The sequence below is a fragment of the Aquarana catesbeiana genome, linkage group LG09 (genome assembly GCF_042186555.1).
Source record: "Aquarana catesbeiana isolate 2022-GZ linkage group LG09, ASM4218655v1, whole genome shotgun sequence".
Lineage (NCBI taxonomy): Eukaryota > Metazoa > Chordata > Amphibia > Anura > Ranidae > Aquarana > Aquarana catesbeiana.
The window spans coordinates 58,028,155-58,048,527 of NC_133332.1; the positions used below are offsets into that span (position 1 = coordinate 58,028,155).

Sequence of the window (20,373 nt, forward strand, 5' to 3'; positions counted from 1 at the left end):
GAAACATTGGCAGACATTTATCATGGATGGCACGTAGAGAGTGGCCAGCTCTTTGGTAAACAAGGGTGTGTTTTGCTTCTGTTCTTGCAATATTTTCTTGGCATGTTACACTATTAAAGGGGTTGTAAACCCTAATTTTTTTTATCTTTAACCACTTCAGCCCAGAGCACTTTTTGCGATTCGGCACTGCGTCGCTTTAACTGACAATTGTGTGGTCGTGCGACGTTGTACCCAAACAAGATTGACGTCCTTTTTTTTTTTTTTTTCCCCCACAAATAGAGCTTTCTTTTGGTGATATTTGATCGCCTCTGTGGTTTTTATTTTTTGCGCTATAAACAAAAAAAAGCGACAATTTTGAAAAAAACGCAATATTTTTTACTTTTTGCTATAATAAATATCCCCCAAAAATATATAAAAAAACCCCGATTTTTTTTTTTTTTTTTTTTTTTTTTTTTTTTTTTATCTCAGTTTAGGTCGATATGTATTCTTCTACATATTTTTGGTAAAAAAAAATCACAATAAGCGTATATTGATTGGTTTGTACAAAATTTATTGCATCTACAAAATAGGGGATAGTTTTATGACATTTATTTATTTTTTTATTAGTAATGGTGGTGATCTGCAATTTTTATCGGGGACTACAACATTATGGCGGACACATTGGACACTTTTGACACTATTTTGGGACCAATGTCATTGATACAGTGATCAGTGCTATCAAAATGCACTGATTACTGTGTAAATGACACTGGCAGTGAAGGGTTTAACCACTAGGGGGCGGTGAAGGGGTTAAGTGTGTACTAGGGAGTGATTCTAATGCCGCGTACACACGGTCGGACTTTTCGTCTACAAAAGTCCGACAGCCTGTCCGACAGACTTCCTGCGGACTTTCGGCGGACTTGCAGCAGACTTTCTAACGAACGGACTTGCCTACACACGACCACACAAAAGTCCGACGGATTCGTACGTGATGACGTACACCGGACTAAAATAAGGAAGTTCATAGCCAGTAGCCAATAGCTGCCCTAGCATGGGTTTTTGTCCGTCGGACTAGCACACAGACGAGCGGATTTCGGGGTCCGTCGTAGTTACGACGTAAAGATTTGAAGCATGTTTCAAATCTAAAGTCCGTCGGATTTGAGGCTGAAAAAGTCTGCTGAAAGTCCGGAGAAGCCCACACACGATCGGATTACCAGCCAGCTTTAGTCCGTCGGCGTCCGTTGGACTTTTGTAGACGAAAAGTCCGACCGTGTGTACGCGGCATAACTGTTAGGGGGCTAGGCTTCAACACACAAGACACTGATCACTGTCCTCTATGACAGAGAGCAGTGATCTCTGTCCTGTCGCTAGGCAGAACAGGGAAATGCTTTGTTTACAAAAGCATCTCCCCATTCTTCCTCTCCATGACACAATCAGGGGCACCCAGCGGACATCGAGTCACAGTTAGGGAGACCACGGCGGGTGCGTGCACGCCTCCGGCCGTGCTCCAGCGACGCCGCTTCTTAAAGGGAACGTACCTGTATGCCCTTTTGCGTACCAGTGCCATTCTGGCAGCGTAAACTGGCGTGCGCAGGTCGGCAAGTGGTTAATGCAGCCTATGCATAAAGGTGAAAAAAACACCTGTCAGTGACCACCCCCCCATTTTACTTACCTGAGCGCTGTCCCTCTGCCCAGGGTTCTCGGCACTTCATTGGATAGATTGATAGCTGCGCAGCCATTGGCTCCCGCTGCTGTCAATCAAATCCAATGAAGCGGGCGCCGGGCCGAGTCATACATTCAGTGGCTATGCCCGCCGAATGCTGGACTCGGGAGCGCGCCCGCAAAGGTAACCCCCCATGGGAGAGCGCTTCTAATGCGGGGAGGAGCCGCCGAGGGACCCCAGAAGTCTGTGTTTGGGGCCACTCTGTGCAAAACGAACTGCACAGTGGAGGTAAGTATGACATGTTTGCAAAGCTTCAAATATTAAAAAAAAAAAATGACAATCACTTTAAGAAGTGTTATTTTCTAGTTTTGGAATTTAGCTCACTTTTGCTGAATTCTCCTGGTCTGAAAGTGCGCAGAGGGCAGGAGCTGTACTGTGCTGTCCTTCAGTGGAGATGTCCTCTTTAAATTCTCTGCACATACTGTACACAACTGGTTGCATGGCTCAGGGCTCCCAGCTTAAAAATTCATTACAACTTTCAGAGTAAACCAACATATCAGACAATTCAAAACAAGATCCTTAAGATTATGCTTGTAAACCCATTATGGCAGGCATTTATCATGGAATGTACAGTATGTAGGGAAAAGGGCTAACGCTATGGTACACAAGGTGTTCTTGGCTACTTTTCTTGCAGTATTTGATTAGCATATTAATCCATTAATCATTTGCTAACCAGGGTTATTTGCTGGACAGTGAGTTCAGCTGCCTTTGGCTGAATTCACTGAGACGTCATGCTCCCTCCACACCATTGGGACTGCAAAAGGCATGGACTTTTCCTACCTGTTTAACCAAGGATACAGATAAGTTGCACATGTAATGCAACAATGAGGGGCCCAACTCTTGTCCTGATCCTCTATTTTGCATCCAAAATATAGATGATATGCCTTTTTTTATCACTGCCATCATACTGCACTTTTGAGATGCAAATGTAACCTCGCCACAAATGTAACAGAAGTTATCTACGTTGTTTACACAGTTTCGAGGCATCCTGGAAATGTTAGGCAGTGACCCTTTCACAAGCCACCAGAACTGTATGATGTGTAGATCTGACCAAGACAAATGTTCCTTGCAGTAAAAGAACAATAAATTACAGTTGGCAGGGCTTTTTTTCTCAGAGAATAGGTGCAGGAACTCCCCCCTTGTCTCCACCCCCTACCCACCTCCAAGCACCGTCCCTTGATTCCACCCCCGACCCACCTCCCAGTACTGCTCCAAGTATCATTTGCTAAATAATTTGTATGGAATTTTTTCTTGTCTTATAACAAGAAAAGCAGTAAAAATAGATGCACTGAAGCCAGCAACAATAGATCCTCCCAAGTAACAAAATATTCCCTTCCCTCCAATAATATACCCCACCCCAACTACAATAGGTCCTCCCACGCAACAAAAATTACCCTCCCAGCAATAATAGACCCCATCCGAGCAACAATAGATCCTGCACACAACAATGTACCCCACCCCAACAATAGGTTCCCATCGCAGCAACAATAGATCCCTCACACAAGAATAGACTCCCTCAGTAACAATAGTCCCCCCCAGCAACAATCGTTCCCCACACAGAAACAATGGACCATCCACAACAAAATACCACCCTCAGCAACAAAAGATCCACCCCAGCAACATAAACAGATCTCCCAGCAGTCAGCATTAATAGTCCCTCCAGCAGCCAGCAACAATAGACCTCTCCCTCAACAGTAGATCCCTACAAGCACCATAAAACAGCCCCTCCCCCAGCAACAACAGATCCCCACAAGCAATAATAAATCCTCACACAAGTTTAGATCCCAACCAGTGACCATAAATCCTCCAGCAGACAGCATCAATAGACCCTCCAGCACACCCCTTGCTATTACAGACATTTGGTGCTGGAGGTGCCGGAACTGCCTTCCCCCACGTTTCCGCTGAAAAAAAGCCCTGACAGTTAGGTAATAATTTTTAGCATCATACGTGAAGATAAATTGATACACTTCTATGTGGTACCATTTTCATTGTTCTAGAGTAGGGATGAGCTTCGAGGTCGAGTCAAAACTTATGTTCGACTTGAACATCGGCTGTTCACCAGTTCGCCGAACAGCGAACAATTTGGGGTGTTCGCGGCAAATTCGAATGCCGCGGAACACCCTTTAAAAGTCTATGGGAGAAATCAAAAGTGATAATTTTAAAGGCTTATATTCATGGTATTGTCATAAAAAGTGTTTGGGGACCTGGGTCCTGCCCCAGAGGACATGTATCAATGCAAAAAAAAAGTTTTAAACGGCTGTTTTTTCGGGAGCAGTGATTTTAATGATGCTTAAAGTGAAACAATAAAAGTGTAATATTCCTTTAAATTTCGTACCTGGGCTGTGTCTATAGTAGGCCTGTAAAGGGGCGCATGTTTCCCGTGTTTAGAACAGTCTGACAGCAAAATGACATTTCAAAGGAAAAAAAGTCATTTAAAACTACTCACGGCTATTAATGAATTGTCGATCCGACAATACACATAAAAGTTAATTGATCAAAACGGCATGGGATTTCCCCACAGGGGAACCCCGAACCAAAATTAAAAAAAAAAAATTCCATACGGCCGTTTTTAAAACTTTTTTTTGCATTGATACATGTCCCCTGGGGCAGGACCCGGGTCCCCAAACACTTTTTATGACTATGACTTGCATATAAGCCTTTAAAATTTGCACTTTTGATTATTCATGTTCGAGTCCCATAGACTTTAATGGTGTTCGCGTGTTCAAACAAATTTTTTGCCTGTTCGCATGTTCTGGTGAGAACCGAACAGGGGGGTGTTCGGCTCATCCCTATTCTACAGTACTTTGTCGAGAAGTTACGAGGCATCATGATCATAAGATACCTTCCCTCCCTTGTAGGCAAATATACTGACCTGTGTATAAATCTTTATTGTGAAATATCGTGAACAATTTAGCCAACCATCACCTTTATCACCTGTTTTCGAATTCATCTAACCAAAATACGGTATGTAAGAATTAGCTCATTTTATCTCGGAGGTCAATAATTTCCCAAAATTTGTAGACCAGTGTTATTTATAAAAATCCATTGGATAATGCACTAGGCCTGTGCGCCCTCTTCAGTTTGCTTTTTCAGTGGTCTTACGACATCCCCAATCCTAGAGGGCAGCAGGGCTTCAAGCGACTATCCATATATGGAGTGGGACAGTTCTTATATTTTACTTGGCTATTGCACGCATGTGCAGGAGGTACATGTTGCTGTTAGGCTATGGATAGATACTCTGCCAATTACATTTTTTTTTTTTTTTTTTTGCTACACAATAGATGTAAAACTGTGCTGTGCAATATCTCCAGTTTAACAACCTATTGTGCAACGTGTAAATGTACTTAAGGATACAAAAAATTACCGTATTTATCGGCGTATAATGCGCACAGGGGTATAACACGCACATTCATTTTAAGAGTGAAGTTTCAGGAAAAAATCTTACATTTTAAATAAGGAACTTTGAAGCAAAATAAGGGTCAGTGCCCGTCTGCAGCCTCACCATTGCCATCAATGCAGCCTGATCAATACCCATCTGCAGCCTCATCATTGCCATCAATGCAGTAGCCTCACCATTGTCTTCAATGCAGCAGCCTCACCATTGCCATCAGTGGTGCCTTATCGATGCCCATCTACAGCCTAGAGCGGACAGGGAGGGGGGTGGGACGAGCACTGACAGATTACATACAGTGAGAATCTCCTATGATAGACGGAACAGTGGTCCAATGACGGCCCAGGAGACGGGACTTCCTATTACAGAGGCCACCAAGTAAACAGGAGATTATCACTTTATGTAATCTGATGGCGCTCGTCCTGCCCCCCTCCCTGTCCCCTCCAAGGCAGCTAAAATTGAAGTATTGGCATATAACACGCACACGCTATTTGCACCCAATTTTCATGGTGAAAAAGTGAGTGTTATACACCAATAAATACAGTATATATACCAAAATACATAATACAATCTCTTCACCTCTCTGAAATATAAATTAAACATGCCTGTGACTATTTTTGCAATAATAAACTTTTTTAAGTCTGTGTCAGTTATGTTGTTTCATTTATAGAACACAGTGCTTTTGAAACATTGCTTTTTGTCATTTGAAAGTACTTTTCTCTTTTAAGATACGATTTTGGAATGAATGGATGTTCTCAAATGAAAACTACATACATTGTTTGAAATTTGCTTTTTCGAGAAAAACATTATATCCTGCTACTTAAAATTTTATTGTCACTGCAGTTGAGATGACAATGGGAATATTAAGTGTAGCGCTAATCCATATTGAGGTTGATTTACTAAAACTGGAGAGGGCAAAATCTGGTGCAGCTCTGCATAGAAACCAATCAGCTTCCAGGTTTTATTGTCAAAGCTTAACCGCTTCCCAACCAACCACTGCAGTTATACTGCGGCAGGTTGGCTCCCCTGCGCGAGCCGTCGTAGCTATACGTCGGCTCGCGGGGTTGGGATAGCGGGCGCACGCGCTGCACAGTGGGGGTGCCATTGCTCGTGGCCGGCGGTCGCGATGACCGACAGCCACGAGCGATTGTGAAGAGGAGAGACAGAACAGGACGAGTGTGTGTAAACACACACTTCCCTGTTCTGTTCTTACAGGAGTGACAGATTGTGTGTTCCTGTTAGCTAGGAAGTGGAACCACGATCCGTCACTTCCTCCAGTCAGTCTCCTCCCCCTTCAGTTAGAATCACCTCCCAGGGAACACATTTAAAGCCTTGATCGCCCCCTAGTGTTAACCCCTTCACTGCCAGTGACATTTTTACAGTAATCAATGCAATTTTATAGCATTGATCGCTGTATTAATGCCAATGGTCCCAAAAATGTGTCAAAATTGTCCGATGTGTCTGCCATAATGTCGCAGTCATGATAAAAACTGCAGATCACTGCCATTACTAGTAAAAAAAAAAAAAAAAAAAAAAATAATAAAAATGCTATAAATCTAACCCCTATTTTGTAGATGCTATAACTTTTGCGCAAACCAATCAATATACTCTTATTGCTATTTTTTTAAAAATATGTAGAAGAATACATATTGGCCTAACCTGAGGAAAAAAGTTGGTTTTTTTATATATTTTTGGGGGATATTTATTATAGCTAAAAGTAAAAAATATTGTGTTTTTTCTTTCAAAATTGTCGCTCTGTTTATGTTTATAGCGCAAAAAATAAAAACCGCAGAGATGATCAAATACCACCAAAAGAAAGCTCTATTTGTGGGAAAAAAAAGGACGTCGATTTTGTTTGGGTACAATGTCGCACAACCGCAATTGTCAGTTAAAGCGACGCAGTGCCAAATAGCAAAAAGTGCTCTGGTCAGGAAGAGGGTAAATTCTTCCGGGGCTGAAGTGGTTAATTGAAGAAGCTGATTGGCTACCATGCACAGCTGCACCAGTTTTTGCACTCTGCAGATTTAGTAAATCAACCCCATTGTGTGTGTATATATTAGTGAATTGTGCAAGTATGCAAACAGTAAAAGTAAACACATTGAATATACAAAATAAAATAAAGTGCTAGGTGCAAACAGCAATACATGAATATAAATGCAATTCATAGATTGAAATCACTAAAGTCCATATATGTGAAATGGCATTGTGAATAAATAACCCATAAGGGAAAAAAACAAAAAACAGTCCAAACAGGTGAAATGAAATCACAAGTGTTTAGATAGAAATCAGTGTTGAAATTGAAGATCTATTCGACCTCTGAAGGATAGGCCACCATCCAGTAAAAAATCACCATAGATTGTGAATCCGCCACCGATTGAAAAAAATTGGATACTCTTACCGGACTCAATGGACCCAATGCCAGCAGCACAGAGTCAAACAGGCATGGAACTGGGAATGTGGTCACTCTCAGGAAACAACATTTGAGGTCAGCTTCCTTCCATTCAACCTTGTCACCAGACCCAATCATGGACTCCACCATTCATTAAAGAAAAAGGCCGCTACATAGTGTAAAACCATCAACTATGGGTTTTATTGTAAAAAGGTAGAACACTTACATCAATGATGATATAAACAGGGGAGATAAGGTATGTGATCACAAATGCATCCAAGAAGCGCAGTAACGTGGAGCTAGTTCAGTCTTTCATTCAATAGAACATCATCTGGGGCATCTGGAAAGTTCTATTGAACGGAACCGGTCGGGTAGACTAAACTAGCCCACATTGCAAGGAGAGGTAACATGTAATTGTAGCGGTGTAGTTGCCACTAGTAACAAACATCCACCATATCACCCCGTTGCCAAAATCCCATATATCACTTGCAGAGACAATGAACAGTCCTTTGTTGGTTTTGTTTTTGTTTATTTGGGGGGTACAACTTGGTTGGGGAAAGGGGTGTATGGGATGCCCACAGAACAGTTTACTTTGCCATCATATTTGTAGATTTCACAGGTTAGCACATAGTTAGAGCCTGAAGAGGTGATGTGCATATTTAACTGTTATGACCTTTCTCCTGCATCACAATGCAGACTATTGCTCCTCCTCTGCTTAACTCCTGCAGACCATTCTTTCCAAGACTTCCTCACCATTACCGTGTAAGGATGAGGACATCACGCTTGACCGTGTAAGAGTGATGTTCCCAGAAATCCTCTCCTCCTGCACAAACTTATCCTGTAGCTTTTAATGTACTATAAATGCCACATCTTCTTCTGTAAGCAAGAAGGACCCACTCTGAATAGTTCCTTAAGCTGGCTCTGTTTGCTCGCTGCTACTAGGCCAGAGGTCTGCAGCACCTCTCCCCGGAGGCCTAGTAGGTTAAAAGCACATGTTGGATGGTGGACTACTAGTTCCCAGCTAGCCCAACTTGCAAATCCTGTGGCCACATGTATTTGACACATATCCCCACAGTTTCTCCTCTGATCCAGGACTCCTCATCATTGACTGTGTAATGATGAAGACTTTGCCAATGACCGTGTAAAAGCAAAGTTCCCGCACAGACTTCCTGGCACATCCATCCCTCCACTGTGGTACACTCACCGATCTTTCTCTGCCCTGGGTCCTTGATGGAGAACTTGACCAGACCATATGTTCCGACAGCTTCGCCTACTCCTCTGCTCCAGGAGTTCCTTATCAACGACCGTGTGATGATAAAGACATCGCCAATGACCGTGTAAAGGTAAAGTTCCCTCACAGTTCTCCCTGAGCCTCCTCCTGCGATCGGCGCACCCCCCCCCCCCCAGATGGGGGTGCCCTCCTGCTGTTGTCTAGTATTCCATCCTCCACTTCAATCAGCTGACAACTGCGTCCAGTGGCATGTTACCTCAGCTTATATAGTAGGCCCGCCCCCTGCCAATACCAGTTGGGAATTGGTCAGGGCTCCCTAATCAGCTGCCTGCCACTCCAGTTCAAGGCCCTGCCCCTCTTCCAGAATATTCTCCCTGGAAGCAGGGGAGGCGCCTCAGAACTAGAACACAAGTGACCACACCCACTGCTACACTAACCACTCCCTGCCCCCAGATCAAAACAGACAGCCCTAACACCCCAACGTATATTCTATGAGGCATTATAAGTCTTCAGAAAACGTGGAAAGAAAATGAAAATCTTTTTTTTTTTACACAAAGTTGTCAATTTATAAGATATTTCTAACATATAGCATGTGTATATAGCAAAAATAACACCCCAAAACACATTCTGCTACTCATCCTAAGTATGGCAATACCACGTGTGAGACTTTTACACAGCCTGGCCACATACAGAGGTCCAACATTGAAGTAGTACCTTCAGGCCTTCTAGGAGCATAAATTACACATCTCATTTCATTCCTACCTATCACACTTTTGAAGGTCCTTGAGCACCAGGACAGTGGAATTACCCACAAAATGACCCCATTTTGGAAAGAAAACACCCCAACGTATATTCTATAAGGCATGGGCTGCAGATAGGTACTTGGGTACTCTGATGGGCTGGAGACAGGTACTCGGGTACTCTGATGGGCTGGAGACAGGTACTCGGTTACTCTGATGCGCCGGTGACAGGTACTTGGTTACTCTGATGAGCTGGTGACAGGTACTCAGGTACTCTGATGGGCTGGAGATAGATACTCGGGTACTCTGATGGCCTGGTGACAGGTACTCTGATGGCCTACAGATAGGTACTCGGATGCTCTGATGGGCAGTGACTGGTACTCGGGTAGATGGGCAGTGACAGGTACTCAGATGGGCTGTGACATGTACTCGGGTACTCAGATGGGCTGTGACAGGTACTCGGGTACTCAGATGGGCTGTGACAGGTACTCGGGTACTCAGATGGGCTGTGACAGGTACTCGGGTACTCAGATGGGCTGTGACAGGTACTCAGGTACTCAGGTACTCAGATGGGCTGTGACAGGTACTCAGGTACTCAGGTACTCAGATGGGCCGTGACAGGTACTCGGGTCCTCAGATGGGCTGTGACAGGTACTCGGGTACTCAGATGGGCTGTGACAGGTACTCGGGTACTCAGATGGGCTGTGACAGGTACTCGGGTACTCAGATGGGCCGTGACAGGTACTCGGGTCCTCAGATGGGCTGTGACAGGTACTCAGGTACTTGGATGGGCTGTGACAGGTACTCAGGTACTCGGGTACTCAGATGGGCTGTGACGGATACTTAGGTACTCGGGTACTCAGATGGGCTTTGACAGGTACTCGGGTGCTCAGATGGACTGTGACAGGTACTCGGGTACTCAGATGGGCTGTGACAGGTACTCGGGTACTCAGATGGACTGTGACATGTACTCGGGTACTCAAATGAACTGTGACAGGTACTCAGGTACTCCGATTGGTGTGTGAGGGGGAGAACATGGTAACATCTCTTTAACGCGGTTTGTTGACATTCTGTGACCGGCTGTGATTGAACACAGCCGGTCACGTGGCAAAGAGCCATTTTTTAATGGCTCTTTACACAGATCTGGGATGGGCTGTGTCCGAGGGACATGCCTCACCCTCCGATCGACGCGCTGCGGGCCCCCGGGGCCCGCAGGAGTGGCGAGAAACCTAGGACTTCCTATGACGCCCGCCCAGGATGGGAAATCCCATCTGCGGACGTCCTATGACTATAGCCCAGTATTGAAGTAGTTAATAAGCCAAACTCACTTTTAGCAATTATGATTTTTTTTTTTTATTATTTTTATTGGCAAACTTTGATCTGTATTATATTTCCTTTCAGATGATGTGAATAAAAAAAAAAAAAAAGTTTTTTTAGCAAGGAACATACAGTACATTCTACATTAATAATTATGCTACCAAAGTTAGTGTGTGTGCTGTTAATTGCCTCCAACATTGCTATTGTTTCTTCTTGCTGGAGGCTACCATTTTGCTGAAGCTCAGAGCCCCTGAACAGCAGTAAATCATAAAGCAGAACTAAACCCATCGTTTACATTCCTGGGATGCCAGGACTGCTAATTGTCACAGTTGCTTGTGTCCTCAACAAAACTATCAAACCATCAAATGTCTAGTGTCATAACTGACCACATGTGCAGCAGCATGGCAGTCGCAGATCAAACAGAAGCAGCTTCTTTGGTTGTAAAGGATAGGAGAGTTTAAATGCCCTTTAATGCCCCGTACACACGATCGGATTTTCCGACAACAGATGTTGGATGTGAGCTTGTTGGTGGAAAGTCCGACCGTGTGTATTCTCCATCGAACATTTGTCGGACTTTCCGCCAACAAATGTTGGCTAGCAGGTTCTCAAATTTTCCGCCAACAAATGTTTGTTGTCGGACTTTCCAATCGTGTGTACACAAGTCTGTCGGACAAAATTTCACGCATGCTCGGAATCAAGTATGAGCCGAATATATAAGTAGCGTTTGTAATGGAGATATCTTCTATGTCACTACGTTCGTAATTGTTGGCCAACATTTGTGTGACCGTGTGTATGCAAGACAAGTTGGAACCAACATCCTTCGAACAAAAATCCTCGGTTTTGTTGTTGGAAAGTCTGATCGTGTGTAGGGGGCATAAGGCTGTCAGCAGATCGGCCTCTACAAATTGTATTACTGGACTTTAAACAGTATAGGCACTTCTTTATAATGTTTTACATAACTATACCAGCAAAAGGGGCCAGCCTGAAATGATCTAGCAGGACTTAATTTTCTGACTAAAGTTCCACTTTAATGACTTGCAAAAACACTGGAGGTCATCTTCCTATCAGAGAAGATTGTGAAGATGAAGAGGTCATCTTCATCTCACAGATGATTGTGAAGTTGGAGAGAATATGTTCATATCAGAGGTGACTGTCAAGGTCGTCTTCATATCAGGGATCATTGTCAAAGTGGAGAGGTCATCTTCATATCAAAGATGTTTGTCAAGGTCCTCTTCAAATACAAGAGCATTGACATGGTGGGGAACCCCTTTTTGAGTTAGAAATATGAGTTAGATGCTTAGCGTTGGCTCATAGAGATTGTGTAGGGTCTTGCAGTAAAGCTTCCACTGTTGGGTACAGGAGAGATGTCAATCTCTTCAGGGTCCGTATTGCATTTGAGGTCAAACATTTGTAAAATGTATGTAAGAAACAGGAAAATCTCCATCCTGGCAAGACCCTCTCCAAGGCAGTTTCTCTTACCTGTTGGGAAAAAAAGCGATAAAACCCATGTAACGTGTTATAGTGTATGTATAGCCAAAACTTATTTTTTTGATAGACTGTAAGTGAAACTCCTGACAGTTTTTTGTTTTTGCTGTCTGTCTGTATGGGGAAATATGCCCTCAATACCTGTCCCATGCAAACTGCAGGAACTGAGAGAAAATTTCTATAAAGTAGGGTCATTGCCCTTGTAGATCACAGCCACTGGAACAGATGTTCCCATTGGAAGACTTCCTCATACTTCTTGATTTGATAAAAACTGCAAAACATATTTTTGACCGTGGTCACCAAGCAAAAAGAGAGGGCCAATCTACCTAGTGGGGACATAGACAGAAAAATAACTTTATAGAGTATTTAACCCTTCTCTACTCTATCAGAAAAATAATAATTGCCTCTAAATACTGTACACCTTTAAGGAACCCTGTTGCTATGATAAATTATTATATCCTGAAGCAGCCTGTAAAAGTGTTACTAAGTCCTCAATGTGAAATGTGATATACACCAACCAGCCATAACACTGACAGGTAAAGTGAATAACATTGAATATCTTTTTACAATGGCATCTGAAAGTTGATGGGATATATTTGTGTATGGGGCTGTGTAGCCACAGGCACGTCAGGGTGCCAATGCTGACCCTTGTCCACAGCCAAGAGCACCTACATTGGGCACGTGAGCATCAGAACTGGACCACGGAGCAATGGAAAAAAGTGGCCTGGTCTGATGAATCACATTTTCCTTTACATTATGTGGATGGCTGGGTTTGTGTGCGTTTGTTACCTGTTGAAGAGATTGCACCAGGAAGGGAGGAAGGCAAGTTGGTGGAGGCAGTGTAATGGTTTTGGTAATGTTCTGCTGGGAATATTTGGGTCCTGCCATTCATGCCGATGTGACTTTGACATGTGCTACCTACCTGAACATTGTTGCTGACCAATTACACCCCTTCATGGAAACGGTATTCCCTGAGGCAGTGGCCTCATTCAGCAAGATAATGCACCCTACCACACTGCAAAAATGGTTTAAAAATGGTGTGAGGAGAACAGAAATTAGTTTGCAGCAGGGATGGACTGGCCATCGGAACTACTGGGAGATTCCTGGTGGGCCGATGGCTCAGTGTGGGCCAGTTTCTGCCGCATCTGCGGTGCGCGGCGATCTACCCGTCAACGGCCGACAGCTGTCGCCTGACGGGTAGATCGTAAGCCAGTATGCAGAGTAGCGCAGGAAGCGTGTGTAGTAAGTTCTCTCTCTCATGTCATGCAGCGCTGTTCGCCCAACGGCGGCCCCTCCTCTCTTCTCGTCTATCCCCATTGGCTTGTAAGATCATCTGGGATAGACGAGAAGAGAGGAGGGGCAAACAGCACTGCATGACATGAGAGAGAGAACTTACTACACACGCTTCCTGCGCTACTCTGCATACTGGCTAGTAAGATGCTGGTGATGTGTCCCTGATGTGCCCTATAATGTGCCCCGATCATGTGCCCCCTGAGGTGCCCCATGCCCTGATGTGCTATGTGCCCTGATGTGCCCTGTGCCCTAATGTGCCATGTGCGATGTGCTATGTGCCCTGATGTGCCCCATAATGTGCCATGTGCCCTGTCGTGCCCCATGCTCTGACATGCTTTGTGCCCTGTCGTGCCCCATGCCCTGATGTGCCCTGATGTGCCCTGATGTGCCCCGTGCCCTGATGTGCCCCGTGCCCTGATGTGCCATGTGCCCTGATGTGCCATAATGTGCCCTGATGTGCTATGTGCCCCGTGCCCTGATGTGCTATATGGCCTGATGTGCTGTGCCCCAATCTCCCATGCCCTGATGTGCCTCGTGACCTGATGTGCCTTGTGGCCCGGTGCCCCGTGCCCTGATGTGCCTCGATGTCCTGTGCCTCAATGTCGTGTGCCCTGATGTGCTGTGCCCTGATGTGCTGTGCCCTGTACGCTGATGTGCTGGGCTCTGTTCCCTGATGTGCTGTGCCCTGATGTGCCCTATACGCTGATGTGCTGGGCTCTGTACCCTGATGTGTTGTGCCCTGATGTGCTCTATACGCTGATGTGCTGGGCTCTGTACCCTGATGTGTTGTGCCCTGTACCCTGATGTGCCCTGGTGTGCTGTACCCTGATATGCTGTGCACTGATGTGCCTTGTATCCTGATGTGCCTTGTGCCCTGATGTGGCCTGATGTGCTGTGCCCTGATGTACCGTACCCTGATGTGTTGTGCCCTGGGCCGGTCTGGATGAAGTCCAGGGCCACATTTGTTTCCTAGTCCAGCCCTGGTTTGCAGTGTTGATTTGACCTTCAAATTCTCTTCAAATTCTTCACATTGAGCATCTGTGGGATGGGCTGGAACAAGATGTCTGATCCATGGAGGCCCCACCTTGCAACTTACAGGACTTAAAGGATCTGCTACCGATGGCTTGGTGCTGTATAAGCAAGTGCAGTCTACTTTCTCCATTGCAGGTGGCACTCAACCACAGCGGCCTTGCAGCTTGAGAGGGAGTCAAGAGGAACATGGTTCCTCTATGGCAGGGATATGCAATTAGCGGACCTCCAGCTGTTGCAGAAAGTCCAGTGAGGCGTAGCAAGACTCTGACAGCCACAAGCATGACACCCAGAGGCAGAGGCATGAGGGGACTTGTAGTTTTTCAACAACTGGAGGTCTGCTAATTGCATATCCTTGGTTTCCTGGGTCACTGAGGAAGCTATCCAGTTGGATGCTTCTGCCCATGTGACTTTGGCAACCATCTTGGATCAGGTAGAGTCTATTTAAGGAAAACATTGTGGGGTAAAGCCTGCCAAACAGCAAGTCACAAGAGGAACATGCAGCTTAAATTTTTTTTTTTTTTAAATTTCAAATGTATGAAATACAAAGACTTGGTAAAAATAGCCCACCACCGACATCCAACCTTAATTAAAAAGACAATGTTGTCTAAAGTGATAGCAGCTGTAAAGCACGTGGCACATGTATACAAATGTCACATACAAAACCAGGGATTTCCTAATTGACCACCAAATGAGATGTATTGTGGAACAATATCTCCAATACAGCAAAAATAAGGGGTTATGTCCATGTATTAGAGTATTCTTAAACCAAATGATCTTGTAGAATAAATGAGGAGTCCCGTAAAAGATGTATGGTGTGACTGAATACCAAGTAATGAGTTCTGCACATGTCAGTGAACAATACCGGGACAGCAGTGGAATCACTCATCTTCATAGTTTGTGTGACACAAAGCACCTCAGTATAATCACAATGTGATAATGGTATGTCAAAATTAACCTCTGGTCAGATTCCTCTGAGAATATAGATGAAAGATGATGCCGTAAGTTAACCAAGGGGTACTGAAGTGTAACAGGGAATGTAGGTAACATCAATTCACAGTTTTTATGTTGGACATAAAGTGCACGTTTGCTGTTGTCAGACCAAGGACCGACAGGTCCGCTTACCCCACCAAGTGCAGGGAAGGCCATGTCTCAGATGGCTGAATAGAGCTGGTTCCTTCCGTGGAGATAAAGCTGAAACAGCATCAGTTGCTCCGGTCCTGATTGGGGATGTAGAGCGACAGCCACTCGTTGGGTCTGGTCTCTATGGAATCAGTGGTGGTGGGTTATTTTTACCAAGTCTTTGTTTTTCATACATTTGCAATAAAAAACCCATTTTCAAGCAGCATGGTTCTCTTGTGATTTGCTTTTTGGGGGGCTTTACCCCACAATTTTTTCTATATGCTTTCATGAGTTACTTGGACCGCACCTATATAGGTGAGTCAGCAAACATTTGGGATGCTGCATGTGTTCACACACTGAGCCTTACAGTGTTTAGACTTTGGTGAGTTCCTGGCACACAATTTGTGTGTTTTGGTTATCTACATAATATAATAGACTACAGTCTATTTAAGGCTCTGGCTCCCAGGCTTGGCGCTCATTTGTGAGTTGGTAGAGTAGGGACAGGTACCCCGCCTATTAGGGACAGAACTATCAGTAGGGAAAGATTGACAATGAGGGAAAGCGTAGGATCGCAACTCCTCTGGGCATCATCCTGCTTGCGCATGAGACGGCCAGGCCACATTCTGCTCTCTAAACAGACACTGTCCGGCTGATACCTGCTCTCTTTACATTACTGGAAACCGTGAGTGCACCCATTTTGGCAGCCTGCCCACTAGGTTTGTTGTGAACTGTTGATGTACAATTTCAATACAAGTTTTCCATTGCACCTGACTGTGTGAATTATTGTCGCTGCAACATGCTGCACCCCCACAGGCGGCTGTATGCAGTTATATGCTGCTATTTGTATAAAGTGGCACATGCACACAGATGTACTGTCCAAAACGCACACTAACTGCTTTTGGGACATTACCTCTGTGTGCTTGCACCACTTTTCAGAACTAGCATTGCATAGCTGCGTACAGCTGCCTTCACCCAATCATCTCTATGGGCGGCTGTATGCAGCTCCAGGACACCTCAAATCCATAGCTTGTTTATGCTGCATAGGCAAATGTGCCCATGTGCATGAAGTCTAAAAATGCTACCTTGGCTGCCTAGCTGTTTGACTTCAATATTTTTTTGCAGACTAAGAACAAGAATCACAGACACAGAACAAGCATACAGCAATTAAAAGTCGAAAAAAGGTCAGAATCCTTTAGACTGCAAAACAGCCTGAATACTTTTTTTATGGTAGGTGTTCTTCAAGTCTCATTATCTCACTGGCAAAAAATATGGACTAGATGGGGTCAGGTTCCTTAAACCAGAACATAACACAGTCTATACATCTTTCACTGGTGACTTAAGGAAAGGGAATTGAGATATGTGCTATTAGCAATTTTCTGAGCAAGGGCTGGAAATAAAACAATAGATTGCTGTAAAATAGGAATAATCATCATTGTAAACCATACCTAAAGAAAAGGGTATGAAGGCCTCAATCTTCTTCAGATTTCCTTTATCATCTAGAAAATGTTTTGGATCAAATGTCTGTGGATTCTTGAAGTATTTTTCATCTTTTAGGACGGTGGTTAACATAGGGAACACTGTAGTACCCTACGGGAGTAATACAATATGTTTACAATGTAACCCATACTTGACTTTTGGTAATAAATATCCTACAAAAAAAAAAAGAGACAAACTGTCCAACATCTTCATATAATAAAGGTTTTAAAGTGGTATTAAACCCAAAACAATTCTTATTTTTATTATAACAACTTTATTTGTTAAAGAGGAGCTCCAGTCTCCCCCCCCCCCCCCCCCACAAAATTAAAAGTCAGCAGCTACAAATACTGTAGTTGCAAACTTTTAATATAAGGACACTTACCTGTCCAGGGATCATGCGATGTCGAAACCTGAGCCGATTCTTCAATCGGCTTCGGGTGCAGGCACCAAGCATCTTAGGTAAGGGAAACCAGAAGTGAAGCCTTCGGGCTTCACAGCCAGTTTCCTACTGCGCATGCGCGAATCACGCTGCACTTTGTAAATGATCCCGCAGTCTTCTGGAACCTGTGTGTGTCCCAGAAGGCTGCAGGGGGAAGGAGGAGGGGCATCACATTGTCAAGATCTGAGCAGGAAGTGGGAGCGGGTACCTGTTAAAAGCCAGGTACCTGTGCGTCCCTCCTCCCACCCCCCAAAAAAAGTGCCAAATGTGACAGTGGAGGGTGCAAATAAATGGAGCTTCCCCTTTAGGATGGAGCTCCGCTTTAAGCTTTCTTTCTTCTATCTTCATCTGGTGATCTGGCCAGTAATTCTGTTGTTTTTCAAAAGAACAAGCTCTCTTACAGATGTATCAGTTACAGAGATGAGACAAACCATTTACCACTGACTCAGGTGCTTACAATGATTCTTATTTATTTATGTAAAACTTTTATCCTAAAAGGAAGAAAAATTGGTTGATTTTACTGCTTTTAAAGTGTTAGCTGGAGTTTGGATTCAATTTGTGTTAGTGTTTTTAAATCTGCTAGTCCATCTAACACCCCCACCCCCCCACCCCCAGACTGACAATGCTGCTTTCCAAAGATCATCCATGTGCTTCTTCATCCAGAGTGTAGGGAGGTGTGTTACTGGCCAGATCACCAGGTGAAAGCAAAGGGGGGAAAAAAGCCTAAAAAAGAAAACAAATACAGCCACCACATCTAAGGATTGGTAAAAAGCAATATATTGCATTTTTGTAATGGAAAAGGTGAGGTTTAAAAGAGGAATTCCAGCTTAAATTAAAGTACAAAAACAATTAATTTGCAATGTATATGTGCTGAAGCAAATGAGACTTTATGAAGTAGGATTCCAGCGACGAGCACGAGCCCAGCAGCTTCAGTCGCTGTGTCGGGTCCTGATTGGATAGATTGATAGCAGCGCAGCCATTGGCTCCTGCTGCTGTCAATCAAACCCAATGGCGTGGTGGGGCAGAGTCCTGCTGTCTGTGTCAATGGACGCAGCAGCAGGACTTGGGAGTGCGCCCGCATGAGTGCCCCCAGGTAAAGCGCTTCTCCGTGGGGGCACTCGAGAAGAGAAGGAGCGCGCCGGGTGACCCCAGAAAAGGAGGATCAGGGCCACTCTGTGCAAAACCCTTGCACAGAGGAGGTAAGTATGACGTGTATAAAAAAAAAAAAAAAAAATTAACCTTTACAACCCCTTTAATGACAAACTGTCAATCCATAGGTTATTTTTTATCTTCATTCTTGACTACAACCTGTTTCATTCAGGTGAAAAAAATCAAAAAACAAAATGCACAGACTTAAAAGGTACTCTCAGAGACAATAGCTTTGTATAAAAAGATATATTAACCACCAGATACAAATAAAGTATTTGAGTCCAGCATGGATCCTAAAATACTGCACATTTTTTTTTTGCGTTTCATTGTGTTTTTTTTTTTCAGATCAAATATTAAGAAAAACTTCTATTCCCAATATCTAGTACATATTCATGTTAGTGTTTCATACTTACCAAATGTCTCGGATTTCCCGGGACATTCCCGGGATTTAGACTCTATTTCCGATTTTATTGGCTTCCCGGAAAATGTCCCAAGAAATCCGATCCTTCACGGATTTTCACCGCCGCCTGCCACCGCTAGAGGTCCGCGGCCGGCGGAGACACTGTCTCCACCAGCCTACATTTTTAAGAAGACCAGGAAGATGGCTGTGGGGCTAGATGGAGCTCCTGCGTCGGTGCCCCCCCATACACCCCCCTCCGTCTTGCCCTGCCTACCCCCCGCCCCGCTGCCGGTCTGTTATGGAAAGGGGCGGGGGTTCTTTTGTAACCATGTGAGGACGGACTCTGCTGGGGGCACCTGATGCAAGGAGTGAGTAGTATGGTGTATGGTGAGTATGGTGAGTTGAATGATTTCATTTTATATTACAATCTAATAATAGAAATAATGCACTTCAATCATCCATGGTGCCGGAATGATTGAAGTGCTAACACTAGGTGTTTGGAGTATCTTTATCTGCTGATTGTTAAACTATCTAGAATACACATATTTCCATTGTTGTGTAGGATCTGGGGCTGCTGTCCCTCCATCCCTCTCCCCCCCCTTTCCCTTTCCATCCCTCATTCATCTCAGACTCTAACCACACCCCCTTTGAGCCACACCCATTTAAGACATGCCCACTATTTTGTGTAAACCACGCCCATTTTTCACAGCGGTGCAATTCACGCCACATTTTTACTTTTCCCCGTGCCACGCCCACAAACACATGCCCCGCCCCTAGTTATAACAAGACTCCGCCTACAGCCAAAAAAGTGTCCCTAAAATTTTTTTTACAATGTTGGCAACTATGGTGCTTTAGTATATTACCCAAATGCAAGAAAACAGGTTATGACTACTGGCAGAGCTTCCCACTTCCCACACCGGGTCTTGATGACAGATACTGGGGTTTGAAGTATGGGTCTCTTGGCTTTATCCTGCTCTGCCACAATGCATAATATCATTGGGGTAAGCTGTCATAAATCCATGTTACATGTTAGTTCATAAACGGCTGCTATCTATTGTATACAATTAAAGGCACCCTGGGTTTTGGGCTTCTTTCCTGAGCCATTGACAAGATATTTGTGAGCAGTTATTTATCTTTAGCCTGCATAAATGTACAGTATGATGCTTTATGACCAGGGCTATTATTGTGACTTTCCTATTGATATCTATAT

At 44.3% G+C, this 20,373-nt stretch overlaps 1 protein-coding gene across 1 annotated transcript in view; it reads right to left on the minus strand.

The window, feature by feature from the left end:
• Positions 1-7,656: 7,656 nt before the first annotated feature.
• The window catches only part of LOC141107681 (cytochrome P450 2C23-like), a 78,242-nt gene continuing 65,525 nt past the window's right edge, over positions 7,657-20,373 (minus strand). The window contains exons 8-9 of the mRNA XM_073598585.1: positions 17,145-17,286; positions 7,657-12,249 (exon numbers count right to left, since the gene is read on the minus strand). Of these exons, the coding sequence (XP_073454686.1) occupies positions 12,068-12,249; positions 17,145-17,286 (324 nt within the window). The 3' untranslated portion in view covers positions 7,657-12,067. The remainder of the gene's footprint in view (positions 12,250-17,144; positions 17,287-20,373) is intronic.